The 20466-nt window shown below is 43.6% G+C and overlaps 1 protein-coding gene across 1 annotated transcript in view; it reads right to left on the reverse strand.

Annotated features, from left to right (window-relative positions):
- Positions 1 to 447: 447 nt before the first annotated feature.
- scn4aa (sodium channel, voltage-gated, type IV, alpha, a) overlaps positions 448 to 20466 on the reverse strand; it is a 35455-nt gene continuing 15436 nt past the window's right edge. The window contains 25 exon segments of the mRNA XM_077502606.1: positions 448 to 3535; positions 4043 to 4313; positions 5306 to 5410; positions 5497 to 5634; positions 5713 to 5766; positions 5836 to 6117; positions 7211 to 7333; positions 7396 to 7569; positions 7638 to 7792; positions 8838 to 8973; positions 9068 to 9109; positions 9187 to 9612; positions 11009 to 11365; positions 11452 to 11625; positions 11821 to 12059; positions 13046 to 13148; positions 13250 to 13405; positions 14052 to 14249; positions 14341 to 14482; positions 14565 to 14628; positions 14721 to 15002; positions 15073 to 15164; positions 15265 to 15393; positions 15459 to 15739; positions 16622 to 16949. Of these exon segments, the coding sequence (XP_077358732.1) occupies positions 2286 to 3535; positions 4043 to 4313; positions 5306 to 5410; positions 5497 to 5634; positions 5713 to 5766; positions 5836 to 6117; positions 7211 to 7333; positions 7396 to 7569; positions 7638 to 7792; positions 8838 to 8973; positions 9068 to 9109; positions 9187 to 9612; positions 11009 to 11365; positions 11452 to 11625; positions 11821 to 12059; positions 13046 to 13148; positions 13250 to 13405; positions 14052 to 14249; positions 14341 to 14482; positions 14565 to 14628; positions 14721 to 15002; positions 15073 to 15164; positions 15265 to 15393; positions 15459 to 15739; positions 16622 to 16900 (5652 nt within the window). The 5' untranslated portion in view covers positions 16901 to 16949 and the 3' untranslated portion in view covers positions 448 to 2285.

The following is a 20466-nucleotide window of genomic DNA, read 5'->3' on the forward strand; positions in this document are numbered from 1 at the left end:
TTGGCTACCTGAGCCCTTGTGATGTCATTTTCAGTCGACAGCAAGTTGCAAAATGTGTTTTTAAAAGGTACTAATTATACGTGACAAATAATGAAAGTATCAAATTAATTATAGTCAAAATATTAACTTTTTATTGCTATAATGGGCTAAATAAGTGAAGTACCACTTTAAGTTGCTTTTTGGGGCTCGGATGTTTTTCTTTACGTGGAAAAAAAACGAACATTTTACTACAATGAAAATAGACTGCTGGCACATCACAGACAACATTGTAGTCCTCTCCATGAAGATGAAGGAAAAACTTTTTTTTTTTTAATTAACGTTCAACATTTTGGGACGCTTTTTCTTTCGTTGTGAATCACAACTTGTGATTGTTGCACCTGGGAGACTTGTATTGCAGTTTGACATGGCGGCCACTAGATGCCGTCCTCTACAAATCTCAAACCGGAAAACACTTCCCTTTTTAATTCTGAATTTACAGAAACAAGTAATACACAATTCAGACGGTATAACACACAGTTGGGCATGCAACTCCACTGCATCCCAAATGTAAACAAAGTTTGAGTCAGCATTAAAATAGGGTGGTCAAAGTTCATTTCTTCCCTTTTCAAGGACACACAACACAATACAACAGCGTATGTGTAGCTAATATTCAGAATAAGACATTTTCAATTAAGACAGAAAGTGAAACAACCTTTAAAGAGTCACAAAAGAGACTTGAAGAGTTGACCTAATATTATTAATATCGTATGGACATGTAAACATGAGTTCTGCCCTTGCAAGGCCTCCTGGCACGACAACAGGAAGTGGACAAAAACATCAATCTATCATAAGCGCTGATGGATGAAGTTCTCTTTTAGACGCTCATCATCTTCATCGGCTGCAACTGGACCTGGACGGCCCAAAAATAAACATAGTGCAATATTCGCTCTCGCTAAATGTTAGCCGCCGCTAACGAACTACAAAGCGGCTTTTGTGTTCAACTCTGACAGGTTTTAATATAAGTACAGTAGTATCTATCTGGCAACTACTTTACACCTGACATGTGGAATACCTAATTTTTCGCAAACATTTTATCTAAAGGCATCTTCAATTCTAACTTTTTGGTGTGGTGTCCCCCTATTAATATATTTTTTTGTGGGTGTGTTGTCACTTGAGGGCATTTGTTGTTGCTAGGTGAGGCTGGAGAGTGACCATTTTGTTGTTCACCACCCTGGTGGCAAAATGGCTCCTTAGTGGCCCCTTTTTCCAATGTCGTGAGACAATCTTGGGGTAGGGATGTCAGGATTTTTCGAGAGAACCTTTTGAGTTTGACAGATTCCTCCTCTCTCTCTCATCTTTACCAACATCAAAGGCAGTGAACTGGTTTTTTATAAGTTGAATTTTCTTATTTTAAAATTTTGCATAATATAGTAATAAGATAAATGGGAAAAAGTGCAATATAGCACTTTATTGTAAGCATTTTTTTCTTGTAAAAATTATCAGTGGTTTTGTTATATTTACTAAGCTCATTGTCCCTCTTTCCAGTGAATATAATACCTGCTCATTGGTCTAGTGGTAGTGTCTACCCTCAGAGTGTGAGGTTGTGGGTTCAATCCCTTGCTGGGCCATAGCAAATGCAATTAAAAATGGGACCCGTTATCGTGGTTAAGTTGGCCAAACATAATTGCGTACATATGAATTTTAAGAAAACAGTTCTACAGCTTGAAAATTGTTAATATTACTTGGTTTTAGTCTAAAAACAATTTTCAAGACCGCTGAAGTTGATATGGGCCTAGTATTATTTTTCAAAATCTTGCAGGTAAATTTAATAAAAATTTTGTTGTTCTTTTTTTTTCTTAAAAGAAAATTTTGTTGTTCTGTTGGCAGAAAATTTTGCTTATTTGGTTCAATTTTCTTATTTTACTACATTTTTTTCTTAATTTTTTTACTGTCCTTTTTTTTGTTTCGTTTTTTTCCATTTTTTACTGCAGTGTGAAACTTTTAGGTTAATGACATAATAGTGAAAAGAATAAATTCACGATGAACAAAAGTATAAAGTATAACACTTACTTCTTCGACGCTGTTGTGTTATGACATAAGTGTGAAGTTTTACACCCAACACTCACTTCTCTTGCCAGTAGCAAGCAATCAATTCCGGGAATCCCAAACGTCATCTTAAGACCGTCCTGGAGAACTCAAACACAACAAGCAAGCGTTCTTGCATTCATCGGAGTTTTTAGTTGAGAAACAGTTGAAAGTGCAACTTGAGATCCTGCAAGGCAAAGTTGGATAAAAAAGTATTTTGGTTATACAAGCGATTCTTTGATGTGTTCTTGGAGGCTGCAGAGGACTCGGTCCGGGTCAGGGGCAGAATGTAGTACCACCTCATTAGTGATTTCCACAGGTACTGCTATGACATTTGACCCAGAAGCGCCAGGTCGGGTTCCTGGCGCCGCAAGAGTCTCAGATGCTTTTCCCTTGGCGTAGTCCACGCAGCTGCCATAAAAAGCTTCCATTTTGCGCGCAATTAGCCCCTCCCTCTCTGGCGGGTCTTGGTCCTGGGCGGCCCCTCTCTTGGAGCGGCGCAGGAAGGCGGCGTGACGGAGGCCGCGCCGCAGCAGGTGGCTCCGGTAGGCCCGCTGGATGACGACGGCAGCCCACGCTTCCTCTTTATGGCGGACGGTGGTGGTAATTGGCGCGAAGGAGTCCGAGGTGGGGTTGCTCTGGAGGAATTTGGTCTTGATGCTCTCCCGCATGGCCGCCATCTCCAGGGTGTCTCCCAGCACCATCTCCGTGACGGCCATCAAGATGTCCAAGCAGTGGATGCGGTCGCCGATGACCAGCGGGAGGTCCATCTGGATCAGACGGAGGCGGTTGGGCTTGGCGACCCTCAGCGGCTCCTGCAGCGCGTCGCAAAAGTCCGAGAGGCGGGCGTACTCGATGAACATGGTTCCGTCCGTGTCGAACTTCTCCCACGTCTCGTTGAACATGTCAAAGTCGTCCTCGCACAGCGCGTCGCCGCTCTCCTCCTGCGCCACGTTGAAGTTCTCCAGGATGATGGCGATGTACATGTTGACCACCACCAGGAAGGAGATGATGATGTAGCTGCTGAAGAACATCATGCCCATTCCGGGGCTGCCGCAGTTGCCCCTCACGTCCGTGCCGGGGTTCTCGAAGTCGGGATCGCAGTCGGGGGGCTCCCGGTTGAGCATGGGAAGCAGGAGCCCGTCCCAGCCGGCCGACGTGGTGATCTGGAAGAGGCAGATGATGCTCCCGCCGAACGTCTCGAAGTTGAAGATGTCGTCCACGCCCGCCTCCTTCTTGACGTACGCAAAGTTGGACATGCCGAAGATGGAGAAGATGAACATGATGAGGAAGAGCAGCAGGCCAATGTTGAAGAGGGCGGGGAGCGACATCATCAGGGCGAAGAGGAGCGTCCGGATGCCTTTGGCTCCTTTGATGAGACGCAGGATGCGACCGATCCTGGCCAGGCGGATCACGCGGAAGAGGGTCGGCGACACAAAGTACTTCTCGATCAGGTCCGACAGCATCGTGCCTGCAACGGAAGGATTTTTATTAACTCATTCCCGCCCAGCCATTTTCACGGAAGCAACCCCCTGTTTTACTGTTTTACTGTATTTTGACTGATTTTGCAAGGCCCACAGAACATTGTGTGGTGGCAGCAGAACAAAGGAGATCAATCAGGGCCATGTTGAAAAAAGCTCGATTACTCACAATTTTAAATAGATTTGTAAAAACTGATGAAACTTAGCTCTCTTCTAATGCTAATTTCTGCAAAATGGAAACAGATAGAAATGTACTTTTTTTTTCCTGATGAAAGAAGAGACTTTAATCTTTCTTTTGTTTTTATAGCAATAAAACACAATATTCTGTGGGCCTCGCAAAATCAGTCAAAACCCAGTAAAACAGCCGGGAGCGAACGGGATTGCTTCTGTGAAAATGGCTGGGAGTGAATGAGTTAAAATAGAACATTTTTATAAATTCTTGGGAGCAAATGAGTTAATGATAGAGCGCCATTTCGATAACGGTAGCGGACACTCACCAGCGATGGAGAGGATGACGACGATGAAGTCGAATATATTCCAGCCGTTGGTGAAGAAGTACTGGCGCAGGGCGAAGAGCTTCAGCACGCACTCGGTGGTGAAGACAGCGATGAAGGCGAGGTTGACTTTAAAAAGGAAGTCATCCTTCTCAGCGCTTTGGTTGTCCGTCTCCACCATCATGGTGACCATGTTGAGGCAGATGAGCACCATGATGAAGATGTCAAAGAACTGCTGACTGATGAGGTCGAACACGAGACCTTGGAGGAAGTTCTGCCAGGGCGGGATTAAACACAAATCCAAGAGGGTTAATTTAGGGTGTTGACAGCAGATGATGTCATCGTGCCACACACGCCGAGCTGAGGTCTTTAACTCATCGACATCCAACACTGTCACCATCATGTCTTCTTAAATTGTTTCAAAGTATCACCAGGAACAAGAATTACAGCACATTTTCACTGTCTTTTTAAAGCGTCAGTTTAAATTAGATGCTATATAGCAGTGGTTCTTAACCTGGTTGGAGGTACTGAACCCTACAAGTTTCCAATGTGTATCTACTAAACATTTCATTATTGAAAGACAAAACATGATTTGCATGAAATCAAGCAGTTAGGACAGGGTTGTACAAATGTAGAGATTAATTTTTTATTTTTTTTTTTACATATATTTATATCGACAAATAAATAAAATATTCTTCTAAATGAATTAATGATTTAGATCGTATTCAGATAATAAAATATGCCAAAAAATTTCAGCGTACAAATTTCTAAGTTGTCAAAAAGAGAGATGAAAGGTAGACAAAAAACTTTTAAAAATTACCTAAAAATGTCCGAAAAGTGACCATAAAATGTCCAAAAAGGAAAAGCAGAAAATTTCCATAAAATATGCATGAAATTGCTAAAAATGTCAGAGAATTAAATAAAAATGGTAGAAAATAAAATTTTCAAAAAGTAAAAAAAAAAAAAAAAAAAAAAAAAGGAATTAGAAAAGTCAGAAAATGACCATAAAACGCCTTTGGAATTTCCAAAAAGTCAGAAAACTGATGAAAAAAAAAAAAAGGCAGGAAAGAAATTGTTCAAAAAGTAACCATAAAATGTCCAAAAACAAAAGAAGAAATCCCCCAAAAATCCATCAAGTTAAAATGTACCCAAAATTGTAAAATCGATTGGACCCAGGTTAAGAACCACTGAACTAAAGCCATTTGCCCTATATACAGTATCACATTTAAAGTCACATTTCTGACAAATAATAAAAAGAGAACATACGGTAGGACGTGGAATTGGCTTCTGCGGCTTCTTGGAACCGAGTTTCTTCATGGCTTCGTAGTATTTCTTCTGCTCCTCCGTCATGAAAATGTCTTTATCTCCAAAGTGCAGCAGCAAATTTAATTATTATTATTATTAATGCCACATTTCAAGGCAAAAATGCGATTGAAGGTCATGCGTTGAACACTCATCTTTTTCTTTTGCTGGTTGAAGTTGTCAATGATGACACCGATGAAGAGGTTGAGCGTGAAGAAGGAGCCGAAGATGATGAAGATGACAAAGTAGATGTACATGTACAGGTTGATCTCGTACGACGGCTGCTCCTCCACCTGAAGAACAAGAATTAGCACATTTTGGTGCATTTTTGTCCCGAACCCCGCTGAATAGAGAAGGTTAACTGTACTTACCTCTCGAGAGTCAACAGCAGCATACATGATGTCCATCCAGCCTTTAAAAGTTGCCTGCAAAGGTATCAGAATGTATTAGTATTTTTTGTAAACACAGAACCTTCCAGAACGAGCTCCACTTACCACTTGCAGCAGCGACAGGTAACCTTGCGCCACGTTGTCGTAGTTGACCTTGATGTTGACCCAGCGGGCCTCGCCCGTGGCCTCCTGCAGGGCCAGGCACTCGCTGCGGTTGTTGACTGTGGCGACGGCGAAGAGCTCCTCCGAGGTGGTGTTGATGCAGCGGTAGAACTTGCCGGCGAACATGGTGACGCCCATGATGCTGAAGATGAGCCAGAAGATGAGGCACACTAACAGCACGTTGAAGATGGACGGGATGGCGCCGACCAGCGCGTTCACAACCACCTGGGGGAGGGCAAAAGCGAGGCCATATGAATCTGATGTGAAGGCTGCACAAGTTGATTGATTTGGTAACACTTACCGGGCTGCACCTCCGCACGGCGTAAAGCATGCAAGCTAGGAGAAACGTCACATGTGTCAAAACAGCCATTAGACGTGCAGTAGCTCAGTAGAGACACACATGCTAACATTTTTTAACCCAAAAATTTGGGTCAAATTAAATTAATAACGTACAAAACAACCCAAAAACTGTGTTATTTTGTGGGTTAATCATTTGACCCAAATTTCTATGTTTAGCCCCTAATGTTGGGTCAAATTAAATAAATCCACATATGAATTTTTGTTTTGTGGGTTATCCATTTGACCCAACTTTTTGGGTTAGTTGAATAACCCAATTGAACTGGGTCAAAAATGAACCAACCTAACTTTTTGAGGCATTTTAACCCTAATCGTTGGGTAAATTAAATTAATAACCTATAAATCAACCCAATTCTTGGGTTGTTTTGTGGTTTATTCTTTTGACCCAACTTTTTGGGTTAATTGAATAATCCAATTGAATTGGGTCAAAAATGAACCAACCCAACTTTTTGAGACATTCAACCCCAATCGTTGGGTCAAATTAAATTAATAACCCACTAATCAACCAAACATTTGGGGTGTTTTGAGGGTTATTCATTTGACCAAGCTTTTTGGGTTAGTTGAATAGCCCAATTGAATTGGGTCAAAAATGAACCAACCCAACTTTTTGAGTTATTTAACCCAAACTTTAATAACCCACAAATCAACCCAAAAATTGGGTTGTTTTGTGGGTTATTCATTTGATCCAACTTTTTGGATTAGTTGAATAACCCAATTGAATTGGGTCAAAAATGAACCGACCCAACTTTTTTTTTGTTTTTTTTAATGTATTTAGCCCCAAATGTTGGACTTTTGACCCAATTTGGGTTCATCCGAATTGTTCTTAGAGTGCACAGTTGAAGTGCACTGCATCATTCTGACAGATCTGTTGAACCTTTGACCCTATCAAACATCCTCACATCAACCATCTCCGACAACTAAACATGCCAAACTTAAGCATGGCCGCCTTTGCACCGCTTACCCGCATGCCTTCAAATCTGGAAAGGGCGCGTAGAGGCCTCAGCGCCCTCAGCGTTCGGAGGGATTTGATGGCCCCCAGCTCGGAGAAACCCAACCAGTTGGCCACCAAACTAATCAGCGAAATCTGAAGCGACAGCAGACGGTTCGTGACCCGCGAAATTCTCGTTGGAACTTCGGAGAACTTACGTCGACAATGAAAAAGTCCAGCCAGCACCAGGCGTTGGTGAAGTAGGTCTTGAAGCCGTACGCCGTCCATTTCAGGATCATCTCCATGACAAAGACGAAAGTGAAAACTTTATCGGCATACTCCAGGATAATTTTGATGATTCGCCGCCGCTCAAGGTAAATGTCTTCAAAAGCCTGCCGAGGGATAAAACGACATGAGTTTGTCCCGACAAGTCCTCCTTGGACGCATTCCGAGCACTTACGAGAGCGCCGCTGCTCAGCAAGATCATGAAGATGATGAAGGTTTCAAACCAATCGTGCTCCACGATAGCGAAGCAGGTGCTGCGCAGCTTCCACCATCGCTTGCCTCCGATGGTGTCGACGTCCACGGTGAGGCAAGGCCAGCGTCGCACACAGTCTGAGGCAAGGAGCTCGAGTTAGACATCAGAAATTGCCCATGTTGCTTCGATACGCGGTGTTTATCGCAGGTTCAGTTTAAGGTTTAAAAAAAAAATAAGAATTCTACAAGATTTAAATACATATATTGTATGGAAAAGCTAAATACAACTGATCTGTACTTCGCCAGTGATTCTTTCAAATACCACTAGAGGGAGCCTGCATAAAACTGGTGGTACTACTACCACATTTTGAGAATCACTGTAATCTAGATTGACCACAATAGGTGAAATTGTAAATTTAAAAACAAAAAAAAAGTTCTAAAGTTGGCGTTCTACAGTCAACAAGTCAGTTCAACCCCTAGCCACTAGCAAACAAAGCCCAAAACGCTAAAATTTGTCCTGCAAGACTCTTTAAATGGTAATTATTTTCTATAGATATTGACTTTTTACTTCATTTTAATTAAACAGTATTTTTTCAGGACTGTAGTTTTTATTATGTTTTATTTATGCTAATGAAAATAAATCTGTTGAAACCATTAAAAAAAAAAACTATAAACCACACATTTCTGTGATGTAGTGGGGAATTACATAACAGAAAAGAAGAAAAGTTACACAAATTAATCCGCAATGATGTGGGAACAGTGTCCAGTATTTACTGCAGGTGTGTCAAACTCATTTTAATTCAGGAGCCACTTTCACCAAAATTTGATATCAAGCAGTATGTCTGCAGCCTAGTAAGAACAGGTCTTTTTTTTTTTTGTAAACAATTACAGGTACATTCTGAAAATATTTCCATTTATTATTATCTTATTGCAGATAATTCAGGGTTTTTTTTAACAAAAATTAGTGCAAAATTTTGGCATCATATCCTGACTAACAAACAAATTTCTGAATGTCATTTTAAGTGGTCCTCACCAATTGGGCAAAATTTCCAACAACTTTTGCAATTGCAGTGAAAAAACTGCAGTTTGTATTGTGTCCTCACGGGCCAGATTGGGCCCCCTGAAGTGCCGGTTCTGGCCCGCGGGCCATCTGTTGCTGCTTTACTGTATTATGTATCCATACTTTCAGTGAAGCAGGCTTCCGGCTCCACCGGTTCCGGCTCTTCCTCCTCCTCTTCCTCCGGTTCAGGCTCGGGTGGCTGATAGTCGGCCGTGCTGCACAGCGATATGTCGACGTCCTCGGTTGCCACGCCCATCAGCTGCTTGGGCACAGCAGAGACACGTTGCTTAAATTTAAACAACAAAAGAGATGAGGTTTTTTTTTTGTTTTTTTGTTTTTTTTAAAGTCCTCACTTTGACTTCTTTTATATGACCGAGCTCGTCTTCTAGGCTTTCCTAAAGAAAAAAAAGGTTGTTGTTTTAATGACAGTTTAGCAAGACTGCCTCAGAGTTAGTGATGATGTCATTCTTACACTATCGTGAAGGCTATCTCCACAAGTGGACGCGTTGGAGTCGTAGTCGTCGTCATCGTCCAGGTTTTCAAAGTCTGACTCTCCCTGAGCGATGGGCACACTCACAGCAAGCTCTCCATCCAAAACAGCGGCAGAAGTCTGTCCCGGCGCCAGACAGTTTACCATCCCGTCTGCCTTTTTGACATCCCCACCGGTGTCCAAGTCGTTCATCTCCACCGCTTCGGTGTTGGCGTCGTCGCCCGCCTTTGTTTTTTTGTCCAGGATTCTGCGAGGCATTTCGGCGACGGCCGCTTTGAGCCAGTCGACGCCTCGTGTGATTCTCACGACGGCGATCTGGAGGTTGTTCAGCTCGCCATCGTCGTCCGCCGTCGACAGGTTGTCGCCGCTGAACGAGCTGAGCAGCAGCGCCAGGAAGAGGTTTAGCACCTGAGCACAAGGTTAACATAACTTCTATAGAATAGACAGACTTTATTGTCATTGTATGGTGCAGATAGAACAAAATGTTGGTGTAACTCCAAGTTTGTGTTTATAAAATATCGCAAAATAAAATACACATTCGAGACCCCGTTTGCTATCTTTATGCTAACATGTATAAAATCTTGGATTAAGCAATATGATCAGCGCTCGGCCCTGAACGCTCATCAATTACAGTCGAATATGTCGTCTCCGATGACTCGCTTTCACACATGCTCAGCAGCTGTTTGTTGGCGTGCTGGCAGCGCGCCGACCTGAGCTGGATCTTAACACATACTCAAGGTCAAAACCAGCATTTGCTGTCTCAAGTCGTTGGATTTAAATAGAAGTCTTGCATGTGAAGTGTACGAGTTTTGATTTTTTTTTTTTTTTAATCTGCATACATAGCGAGCTCACGCAAGCTCCAAGACCCCCTGAGATGGCGATTTGAGGGGGCTTGATCATCTGGAGAATTTTGGCACTTGGCGGTCGGTGCTTTTCAGCTCTCCTGCTGATGAGCCATTTCCTTTTTATTTCTATGAATAACCTACCAGGAAGTGGTCATGAGAGAGCACACTGAAATACTGCGCATGAGTGCACGGCTGTCTTTCTTTACGGGAAGCCAGAAGAGAATATCACTTATTCCGACGTCGCGATCTGACTGCAGCAGCAACACTTAAAATGGGCCATCTTGGCTGGTGCGAAGTTGTGTTGTCGAAGGGTTATGTTGTCGAACGGATCACCCGATCCAACTCTCACATTGCCTATTCTCATGTAGCGGCCATTTTTCCAAGAGGATGCACTTAGTTTCCATTATTTGTCAAATTGGAAATATCTATTATCTCTGTGCAAGTTAGGGTTGCTCAATTTTGGAAAAAATAATAATCACGATTATTTTGGCAATAATTGAAATCACGATTATTCAAACGACTGTTTACTTTTGGGACTTTTATTTATGTTGGCAACAATTTGAAGTTGGAGTATAGAAATGATCGTCCGATTTATTTTTTGGTACAAAACAACGTTTAAATGTAAAAACCAAATAAAAATATGAAGGCAAATACAATTCTTTTAAACACTAATTATTTATTAAATGAGTTATTTTAAAATTTTTAAAAAAGTTGCAAATGTATAAATTTAAACAGAAAAATTAGTATTAATATCTTTCATTTATGATTATGCTGATTTTGTAATTGTGGAGCATAGTAATTGAAATTGAATTTGGATTAATTGCACAGCCCTAGTGCAAGTTAATACTGCAAAAAATCTTGTTTGGTCTAAGGTGGAAATTCCAAAGCAATACCAGAAGGGGGAAACAAACACAAATAAGACAAGCAGGAAGTGTTCCTGAAGTTACAGTTTGACTCACCACCAGATTCCCAATGACCATGACCAACATGAAGACGATGAGGCACATGCCCGCCTCGGACACCTCCATGCAGTCCCACATGGTCTCGATCCATTCGCCGCACAGGATGCGAAAGACGATGAGGAAGGAGTGAAAAAAGTCGTTCATGTGCCAGCGCGGCAGCTCGCAATCCTCGGAGATCTTGCACACGCAATCCTTGTAGTTCTTGCCGAAGAGCTGCATGCCCACCACGGCGAAGATAAAGACGATGATGGCCAGCACCAGCGTCAGGTTGCCCAGGGCGCCCACCGAGTTCCCGATGATCTTGATCAGCATGTTGAGCGTGGGCCACGACTTGGCCAGTTTGAAGACGCGAAGCTATCGCCGCATCACAACCGGGAAGACAAACGATGAGGAATGCATAACGTGCTACCGTAGGAGGTGAGTGAGCGGGTGCCGCTCACCAGACGGAAGGAGCGCAGGACCGAGAGCCCCTGGACGTTTGCCAGGCCCAACTCCGCAAGGCTGAGCGTGACGATGATGCTGTCGAAAATGTTCCAGCCCACTTGGAAGTAGTAGTAAGGGTCCATGGCGATGAGCTTTAAGACCATCTCCGTTGTGAAGATTCCAGTGAAAACCTAATAAAAAGTGCAGAAAGGATTAGCATTAGCAAGTCTGGTATGTTTGGCTTGTGAAAGTGCTCGGGTGCGTCATCTGGAAGAGGTGGACTATAGCCCGCCATGATTTGTCAACATCGCACAATTACGAATAAACCTCTGCAAATTTGGAATGGCCCAGCAGCACAAGTGGGTCCTAAAATGTCACCTCCTCACCAGGTTGCCCACGGAGAGCATCTCATCAAACTCTTGGGTCATGGGGTAGTGCTCCATGGCCATGAAGAGCGTGTTGAGCACGATGCAAATGGTGATGGCCAGGTCGAAGAAAGGGTCCATCACGACGACGTACAACCACTTTTTCAGGGCCATCCACGGCTTGCAGCAGTTCCACTTCAGGAAAATGTCGGCAAACTTGTACCAGCCCGGCGGACATGGTCTCTGAGCGTCCTCCAACTCTGGACACATGGATGACATCTTTGACAAATTGTTCTAAATCTAAAAGCTTCTTGTGGCGATATAGGAAGAAAAAAAAATAGGTGAGAATTTGGTAGAATTGCAGTGATATGAGCACCAATGAACACAGAAATAGCTATACAGTAATGCTATAAAAGCTAATACTAAAGAAATGACCAAGTGGCCAATGGCCAATGCTATAAACGTTAGTATTCAAGAGTACCTCCTAGTCCAACGCAACAAAAGCTAACGGCTAATAGCTATTGTACAGGAATAAATAAGCAGGAATAGACAGGCTAAAGCTAAAACAACTAATACTGCAGACAGGAAGTTCTACTGTAAATTTACAAATGCTAATATTCGGGAATAGCGAGGCCAATGCTATTTAGTTATTAATTATCAGAACTTAATGCTACAAAATCCACAGCAATTGCCAGGAAAATGCTACAAAAAGTGAGGCTAATACGCTATTCAAGGACTTGAAGAAGTACTGTTAAATACTAATGCTAAAAAAGCTAATGCTCAATTGAAGTTAGGGTAGCCTAAAATGCTACAAAATGTAATCAAAGGAATGGCCAGGCTAATGCTATAAAAGCCAAAACTATACATAGAAGAAGCTAGGTTAATGTTTCAAAAGTAAATACTCAAGAATTGCAAGGCTAATGCTAGAAAAGCTAGTTTCTATAATTTGGTGTGGACTGTATTCACCAAGGTGACAACAACAGTGGGAAAGCCTCCAGACTTAAGTCCCGTGCGGTGACTTAATTCTCCAAAATTGAATGAGCGCATCCTGGCAAGGTGTGAATGTTGACAGAGATCCTTACTAAAGCGTGCTAATGAAGCCATTAGCCTGGCTCAGTACAATATTATTATGCCCGCGCTGCCATCTCAATTTCTCTTCAAACTTGACGCCACGTTTATTTCCTCGCACCCGCAAAGGGCTTAACACCTAGCGGATGGGAACGTAACCGAGCAGAAGTTGAGGTACCTTCCATGGCGCTAGTGGACCTCTGCCTCTGCTCGTCCGGATTAAGCTCATCTGGATTAAGCATGCCTGGAGACCTCTCCCGGAGCTCTTCCTCGGCGGCAGACTGTAAAACAGACCGCCTGAGATAGAGCGTCACATTTGAATTGGAAACACATTGGACTTATAGCAAAAAATAAAAATAAAATAAAAAAAACAGACACTGACCACTTCCATGGTGGGTGAACGGACCATGAGGCTCGGGACCATCTTGCCGTTACAGTCCTTGACAGCTTCGTCACGGTCCAGGTTCAGCTCAGAAGCTGAGTGGTGACTTGGCGACTTGTTGCTGTTTAAAGATTCTCCGCTTCCAGAACGCTGAGCCTGGCGGGCACAAGAAACTTGAAAAATGTTACTTCGGTGTCGAAGAAGAAGCCCACCGAACACCTAGACAACAAACAGTCTAAGTCGGGTTAAAACAAACATGTCAATACAATAAACAGGAACAGTCAAGCTAATACTATAAAAGGCAATACATAAGATTAGGCAATCTATTAACGTTATTACGGTACTCAAAAAGCTAATTCAACAAATAGCAATATATGCTACAAATATAGAGGTTAATGCTCCAAAAGCTAATAGTCAGGAATAGCAAGGCTATCGCTATAACGGCTAGTCGGCTACTACTCAGAATAGCAAGGCTAATGCTACAAAGACTAACAGTTAGTAAGGGTAATGTAATGGGGAACATTTTAGTACACAAATAGTCACATTAATATTACAAAAGGAAACACTCAAGCTCCAAATGCTACAAATAAACACAGTCCACATAACTAGATAGAAGAACGCTATAAAAGCTACAAACTCAGGGATGGATAGGATAATGCTACAAAAGCTAACACTTCGGAATAGCCAGGCTAATGCTACAAAAGGTAATGCACAAGAATAGCTATGCTAATGTTACTGTAATATTAAAGCTCTCCCATTACATCAATGGCTAAAGCTAAAGTAAACTATGCTAAGCGCACACCTGCTCTTGACTCTTGAGCTGCTCGAGGATGCGCTGGAACTCCTCCTCCTTTTCCTTGGCCTCGCGCAGCGTGGCCTGGTTCTGCTCATCGTACGCCATGGCCACCACCGCCAGGATGAGATTGATGAGGTAGAAGGAGCCCAGAAAGATCACCACCACGAAAAAGAGCATGTACGTTTTGCCGGCCGCCCGCAGGATCTGCGTTTGGAACAAACGAGAAGCTACGACAAATAAGGAGGCGTTCTCCGCGTCCGGTGAGAAGGAGAGGAAACGCTTGCGGAATTCCAACCATCTGGAAGAGGTTTTCCCAATAGTCCTGGGTCATGAGCCGGAAGAGCGCCAGGAAGGCCCAGCCGAACGAGTCAAAGCTGGTGTAGCCGTAATCTGGGTTCCCGCCGGCCTTCATGCAGGTGAAGCCTTCGGGGCAGACTCTAGAGATAAGTCATGGAGGTGAAATGAGCGGAGACCTCAGCTTAGTGCGAGAAATGCGAAGAAATGAACTTGACGTCGTACCCGGCATCAGAACTGTTCCCACATACAAGAGGACCTTTGCTGCCTTCCAGAAAGTAGTAGTTTTCTGCACGTAAACAACACCAAACACTCAAAGATTATACAGAGGAGGAAACTATTATTTCAATAGTTTCAGTAGATGTTTGGGATGCAACATACCCGAGTTCTCGATGTACTCCGCGAAATTGAAGGTAGTGTTGGAATAATCGCTACCGTTGACACCAACGGTTTGGTTATAAAGCGCCACCGGCTCGGTGACGTTGAACCACTCGCCGGTGTCGTTGCCGTTGATGGGCCAGCGCACGCACTTGTGCCGCAAGTTGCCCATGAACAGCTGCAAGCCGACCAGGGCGAACACGGCCAGAGCGAAGACCGTCAGGACCATCACGTTGCCCATTTTTTTCACCGACTGGATCAGCGCGCCCACGATGGTTTTCAGGCCTGCCGGGTAAATGAACACGTTAGTTGAACGAAAAATCTGATAGTAAATGGAATTGAAAAAGCAGCGTACCAGGAATCACGGTAATTGTTTTAAGGGCTCGAAGCACACGGAAGGTCCTGAGGGCGGACACGTTGCCAAGGTCGACAAACTCAGTGATGTACCTGCGAGAGATATCAAAGAAAAGAATCTTGTGCTTCTGAGTTCTAAGCTTTGGCTTCCAGCCTTGCTGTGCGACTTCGATCGGATGCTTGTATAGCTTACGCCATACTGATCACCATGAAATCTAGCCAGTTCCACGGGTCTCGAAGGAATGTAAACGAGCCGATACAGAAGCCTCTGGACAACACTTTCACGGTGGCCTCGAAGGTGTAAATCCCGGTAAAAGCGTACCTGCGGATAAAAACGGAAACGCTTGGCATCAAACGGAACATTCCCGCATACGATCGCAGACTCACTCGACGTTTTTACTCCACGCTGGCGGGTTGCTCATGGTCATGAACACGCAATTGGATAGAATGGTGATCATGATGAACATGCTGAATAATTTAAGGCGACACGTTAAGAAAAATAGCTTGACATTGTGGAGTGGGTTGAAATAAGTTGACGGTTAAGGATATGAATGTATGAGGATTTTGATGGCTCCTCTTCTCACGCCGCTGAAGGGGCTCAGGAGGTAGCACGCCGGCTCTGCGTTGAACCTGTAAATCGTGTTGCCTTTGCTAAGCACGATGAATGTCTGGAAAGCATAAACGTTACAATTGTTAAAAGGGAAATAAACCCAAAAGATTTTTTTGACAATAATATGTTTTATGCAGCCCCACTGGTCTAAATATGGTATTCTGGTTACATATTGTGTTAGCAGAATATGAGTTAAGCAGTAAAATCCAGCCGTTTTTATCCATCTCAGGGATTTTGCCATTTTGCCACTTGCTGTCGACTGAAGATTACATCACAGTTGCTCAGGCAACGACCAATCACAGCTCACATTTTCTGAAGCTGAGCTGTGATTGGTTGTTACCTGAGACTTGAGCAATATTGAGGTCATCTTAAGTTGACAGCAAGTGGCAAAATGACCGCCTCCTAGATGGATAAAAATGACTGGATTTTGCTTCATAACTCTTATTCCACAAATGTAATATTATTCAGAATATCATGTTGAGACTAGTGAGGTCACGTATAACATGTTATTCCCCTTCATGAAAATGTTTCTGTATACAATGCGAATCTTTATTGTCACACAACGTCAACATTAGCTTGGTGAGCAAGCTTTAAATTTGGTTTATTATATTCTACGATAATCTAAGAAGCATATTTATTCTTTTCTGGGTTCTTGTAGCAGGCAGCAGTCTCAGCGCTTCAACACTACCCTCAATCATCGACTGATGACACATCATCAGGATCAACTGGGGGTTCGGTAACTTACTCAAGGACATTTGGACACATGCGACATGATCGGAGGGGCTTAGGATTGAACCCACAACCTTCAAGTCAACATGACCTGAGCCATGTTGTGCCACACAAACACACTGATGCCAAAAAGTGCAGATCCAGAGGCCCAACTATTTGTATACAACTATTCAATATTAATTTTTCATGTTTCCTCTAAACCGCAACAGACCTTCTGAGCCTTGTAGAAGGGGTCCAAATCCTCCAACGGCGTGTTGATCATCTCCGCCGGAGGGTCTCCGTAAATCCACGGCAGATTCTTGCCCGCTTCCAGGTTGGCGTTGGGGGCCGCCGCCGCCTCCTCCTCCTCCACCACCTCGGCCTCGTCATGTCCGTCTACTCCGGCTGCCTTGTTTCGCTTTTCCGCTTGAAGCCTCTCGATCTCCGCCAGCGATTCCCGGGTGAAGTGGCGGAACGCGTCGGCGCCTGGGAGAGGGAGCAGGGGCGCCATCTTGGCATTGCGAAGAGCTACCGCCGCACCGGGGTCACCCTAGGAGGAGCTGCAAGGCGGGGAGATCAGTTGAACATGGCGGGTGCCGTAGGGGTCGGGCAAAATGTGAAATCTCGGAATGTATTGCATCGCCATTTGGTGTGATACACATAAGCATCAGATTTTGATATTATGGTTCTCAGGTGGCGGCCATTTTGCCACTTGCTGTCGACTGAAAATGACGTCACAGTTGTGCAGTGCTCAGGCAACAACCAATCACGGCTGAGCTTGCAAATGTCACATGACCAAACTCAGAAAACAGGTGAGCCCTGATTGTGTCCTTATGAGCAACTGTGATGTCATTTTCAGTCGACAGCAAATGACAAAATGGCCGCCGCCTGAGATGGATTAAAAACAGGTGGGATTTGCTGCTTAACTCTTTTACTGCCACACGTTAGGAAAAAAAAAACAGTGCCATTTCGCTGATTACGAGCATTCATCAGATTCCTTCGCATTTCATTGTAATTCCATACACCAACAGCCCATTGAAAAGAGACACAATGCTGCCATCTGCTGGCCATAATTAGGTGGTGTTTTTTATTCCACAACCCATTGACCAGGCAGCACTGCACTTAGACGTTGCTCCGTCCATTTAAGAAAAGAAGAAGAAGAAGAAAAAAAAAACGTAGATGACGTCATTTCACGTTTATGGCAGCATACATCGTGATTTTACTAATCGTTATTAAACGTTTTTGGCAGTCAAAGAGTTAATTCATATTATACCCAGTTTAGACTACTGGAGAAGCATAGGACATCCATCCATCCATTTTCTTGACCGCTTATTCCTCACAAGGGTAGCGGGGGGTGCTAGAGCCTATCTCAGTTGGCTTTGGCAGTAGGCGGAGTACACCCTGAATTGGTTGCCAGCCAATCGCAGAGCATAGGACATATTGTATAGAAAATTTTATTTGAGAACTATACAGCAATCCGTAATAGGGACAAAGCCATGCGAATTGTGGGGAAAAATATAAACGCAAAAATGTTTGTAATTGCCTGTAGATGTCACAAGATGGGCACTAAAGAACTACTTTTCTATTAGTTGGGGCTTTGGCACCAACTTGTGAGTCCAATTTAAGACTTGTAGTGCAACACTATGCCATATGAAGATATTTGTTTCTTGGTGGGAGCTAAGTTGCTAATTGCTTTTTGGAAAAATTGTCACTCGAGAGAAAAGTTGCTAACTGTAATGAAAAAGTCGCTAATTTGGCAACACTGACTGTGTTTTTCTAAGCTACCTCTGTGAACTGCAACAAAGAGAAAAGAAAAAAAGTCAGCGAAATCCTGAGAAACCAAATTAACCGATAAAATCCATTAAATCGCCCAGCCCAAATTCATGCAAGAATGGTTGGTACCTAGCCCACACACATACGTAGAGATAGAGTGATAACACAGCAGATGATGCATTCCCACATGTGAACAGGATTCGATGGCTCCCCAGCTGCTAGAGGCTGTCAAGACGCAGCATCGTGTTACAGGAGCCGAATGACTGCGCTCATTCCTTCCCGGCCCGCCTTCAACATCCCCTCCCCGATAAACAGCTCGGATCGCCGACCCGCTCTGCCGGGCGTGGGTGGGGTGGGTTGGGGGGCCGAACACAACTGAGCTTCCGCCTTCGCACCCTCGAGTGCACTTTGCGAGCTCCCCAGCCACGTGGCTACAAGATACCTGATCGTTCACCAGAAATGTTGACCTCCGTTGCCTCGCCGTATTTTTCTCAACCAAAAGTTTCCTCCCGTTTCTCCATGTCCTTTATTGTGGGAATGCTGAACAGCATTCCCACGTGTTTTATTATTTCAGGCACTTATTCTTCTCACTTTTTTTGCCGTGCAATAACTCCCACTTTATACATCCGATTTACACAGTAGAAATTTCAACTTGCTTCAAAAATTCACGCCTCTCGAGGTATCTCTCGTCTGATTTCACACTTACTTACAGTATTCGCACAATTTATCAATAAATATCAACTTTTCCCCATTCATTTGCAATGGGACAGAAATTGAACTTTTTCTAAAGTCCCACTTTCCACGCCCACTTCCGTACATTATTACCAGCTGTCTGATACTGCTCAGTGGCGCAGTTGGTAAATGCATTATCCAGTAACCAGGCGGTTGCGGGTTTGAATCCCACCTCCGATTGTACATTATCAATATATCCATGGCCATTATGCTAAGTGATATACATGTACATGTAGCGACTGACTATCAGATCAGGAAATTGATTATAATTTTATTGAAATGATTAGATGCATGCTAGTTTTCATCAAATAAATCCACCATTAGCTATGATTTCGGACAAGTCAAGTTACCCCAATGGTTAAAGCAAGTGCCTACCACCACAGAGTACCTGGGTTCAATTCCCGTTTGGACCATTTACTAAATTTGATGGTTCAATCCCAACTGACTATCATATCAGGAAATTGATTATAATTTCACTGAAATGATTTAAGCACATGCATTCAAATCTTAGCATTCAGCTTTTCAGCATTCCCACGCAATTTCTGGAGAAATGGCACTTTGTCTAATTTGATTTGTCGGAACTTGGAAGGTGTCATTAAATTACTCTTATTCTCTAAATTTCTCCTCCTTGAAGAGAACATGCTAGCGCACAAATATGTGGTCCACAAATGCGTTCAAGTGGTCCCGGACAGCGCTACGCTCCCTTTCCTACTGAGTTCTCACGGGGTCAAATCACTCATTTCTGCTTCGTCAACGCCCTGTCACCCGCCAATTAACCCTAGTATTTCAAACCCTATAGGGAGCCACGGACCTTTTTAACCCCCCATCGCCTGACTAATTCCGAGCTTTACACCGACAACAGGACTATCATCATGATGGGCCACTTGGGCCCTGTGGGTCTGATGTCTCTGGAAATAATCTGCACGCATCGTGCTACTGTTGCTGAGAGGGCAGCTGCGAGCACGGCCGTGGCATCGCATACCCCGGCGAGCTGTAAAGACCAGAGCTAAGCCGGCTCGTGCGCTCCTGGGGCCCCGCGGACATACATGTGGGATTAATAGACTTTGACAGAAGCACACATCTCGCAGCTGTGTCTGCATTCCTGCAATAAAATCAAAGGTTAATGAAAAAGTACTTGAATGGGATGCTAATTGGCCTCGTGGTCTCGCCACATTGTCTACTCTGTAAACAAACTCAGTACCGCTCAGCCTCTGGCAAGCTGATGTCACAGCTAGCGACATGCTTTTGGCGGTACAGTACATCGCACTTGTTAACTGTTTCACAGTGGCATCACGCCAACATGAATATCAATGGGGGATCACACTGGTGCTGTTTTGTTCCCTTAACCGACTTGGGTGCCAAACCGGGATTCTTGGCATAGCGTCACGACTTCAGGTATTCATTAAAAAAAAAAAAAAAAAAAAAAAAAAAAAAAAAAGGTATACAGTTGTGTATTTTGTTGATATGCAACTTTTCAAACAGACTCGCGCTGTCTCTGACCCATTTGGCCTTTGCTCTAATGGTTTAGTAATCCGAGTAGATTACATGTGGGAAGAAGAATATCCTATCCAG

This window comes from Festucalex cinctus, chromosome 17, assembly GCF_051991245.1.
Source record: "Festucalex cinctus isolate MCC-2025b chromosome 17, RoL_Fcin_1.0, whole genome shotgun sequence".
In the NCBI taxonomy this organism is placed as follows: Eukaryota; Metazoa; Chordata; class Actinopteri; order Syngnathiformes; family Syngnathidae; genus Festucalex; species Festucalex cinctus.